This window comes from Octopus bimaculoides, chromosome 15, assembly GCF_001194135.2.
Source record: "Octopus bimaculoides isolate UCB-OBI-ISO-001 chromosome 15, ASM119413v2, whole genome shotgun sequence".
Lineage (NCBI taxonomy): Eukaryota > Metazoa > Mollusca > Cephalopoda > Octopoda > Octopodidae > Octopus > Octopus bimaculoides.
The window spans coordinates 14,547,429-14,549,474 of NC_068995.1; the positions used below are offsets into that span (position 1 = coordinate 14,547,429).

General features: G+C 43.0%; 1 protein-coding gene across 1 annotated transcript; it reads left to right on the forward strand.

Moving 5' to 3' along the window:
* Window positions 1–42: 42 nt before the first annotated feature.
* Window positions 43–2,019, forward strand: LOC106873622 (uncharacterized). The gene has a single exon (XM_014921067.2). The coding sequence runs from the start codon at window positions 350–352 to the stop codon at window positions 1,448–1,450; it is 1,101 nt and encodes a 366-aa protein (XP_014776553.1). The 5' UTR covers window positions 43–349; the 3' UTR covers window positions 1,451–2,019.
* The last annotated feature ends 27 nt before the right edge of the window (window positions 2,020–2,046 follow it).

Here is a 2,046-nt window from a genome sequence, read left to right on the forward strand (position 1 = left end):
TCTCTCTCTCTCTCTCTCTCTCTCTCTCTACGCTGATATAATGACATGAAATGACAGAGGAAACTAAAATACACGGCAGAAAATATTTTGACGGAATCCAGAGGTGGCGACGAAATAAAAATAATACCTTTTCTGATAAGCGTATTTATTGTTATTGTTGCCGTTCTTGTTGCTGCTGCTACTGTTGTTGTTAGTGGTGATGGTGTAGTGGCTGTTGTGACGGCGGCGGCGGCTGCGGCGGGGCGGCGGCGGCATCAGTGATTGTGCTACTGTATCATCCACTGCAGTTGCTGCTGGTACAGCAAGTGCTGTACGTCTTGCAACTGTTGTTTGGGTTTTTCAATTCGCTATGGCGTCGCAGCAGACACAGCCAACTCTGTCGCCATCATCGACTCCCACTATGTCTCGTCAAGAAAGAAAGTCTGCTGACCCAATTATTACTAAAAACAATGTCAGTGTGCCTATCTTGGGCTCGGATGTCGGCGGTGACGAACCCCCGCGAGTCCAACTGAAAGTACAGCGCAACCCGATTTCGGAACGGGCGGCTACCGTTCCGAGGATTATGCTGAACATTGTCGACCGTAACGACGACGCTACGTCGATCGGCAACTCTAAGTCACCGACAGATCTGGGCATCCCGGCTGTGAGCCTACCGAATCTCTCTATCGAAACGGACAGCTCTGACGACCCGTACGATGATAAAATGGAACGTACTGGCTCCCGGGACGATTCCGACCACGCACTACGACTCTACTGCTCACCACGTATGAGCCGGCGTTCAATGAACCTGGACTTGAATCTACGCGAATCCCCAAACGACACAGGCTACTGCTGGTTATCTACTTTCGGCACTTCGAACTACCTCAGGGAAGGAAGCCGCGTAGGAAGTGCTATCTCCTTAAACAGTGACTGTACCGCGAGAAGTATCGGACTGATATCAAACGACTCGTCCGATACGACATCGTACATGGAGAGGCTCGGCGAATTAGGTGGGCTCATGACTCAGCGCTCGAATATGTTACGTCGACACCTATCCAACCCCGAACATTCACAGGAACTACCGACATGCATGAGGAGAAACTCCCGCTCTTGGTCTAATCTGAAGGACGGTCAACCGGACAGCCTTCCGGAAGCCGAAATGGAACGTAGTATGGAAGGAGAAGTTACGGACTCAGAGAAGGCGGACTTTACGGACGCGTCGAATTCGCCACACAGAACGTTACCCCTTCCACCCAGCTGCAGGATTGATGAAACGACACTACCCATCCCCCCACAACCAAGACGATCTTTCGAGGAAGTCTACGATACAGGTTGCAGGTCGCCCCTTGTAAGGTCCCGTGTCGGGAGCAAAGCTTTGCAAGAGGGCCGCATAAAACAATGGTTACAACAAATAAGTAAGTCAGAAGAGCAAAACGAAATCGATTTTGACGGACAGGATTATTATTCATAAAATGAAAAGAAAAGAAAAACAAACAAAAACAAAAAACAAAAAACAAAACAAAACCGAAAAGGGGAGGGTAAAACAGAAAATAACATTGTATGGATATGTGTGTATATGTATATGTATGTATATGTATATGTATGTATATGTATGTATATACATATATGTATGTATATACATATATATATATGTATATGTGTACATATATGTGCATACATATACGCATACGTATATACATACATATACATATATACGTACATACATTCGTATACATCATACACACACACACACACACACACACACTCATACACACATACATATATATAAACCTTGTATTTAATTAAAAAAAAAAAAGACCTAGCAAGAACAGATTCGCCCGTGGCTAAATTTGAACTTAAAAAGAAAAAAGCAAAACAAAACAAAACACACACCAACAACACAATAATAATAACAAATAATATAATAATAATAATGATAATGATAATAATTATAATAATAATAATAATGTGCGAACGACCGTTATATTTATTGTTTTCATGTTAAAATCGTAAAAAATTATAAAAAAATACTAACTTTGGTATTATTACACTCAATACAGGCGTCGC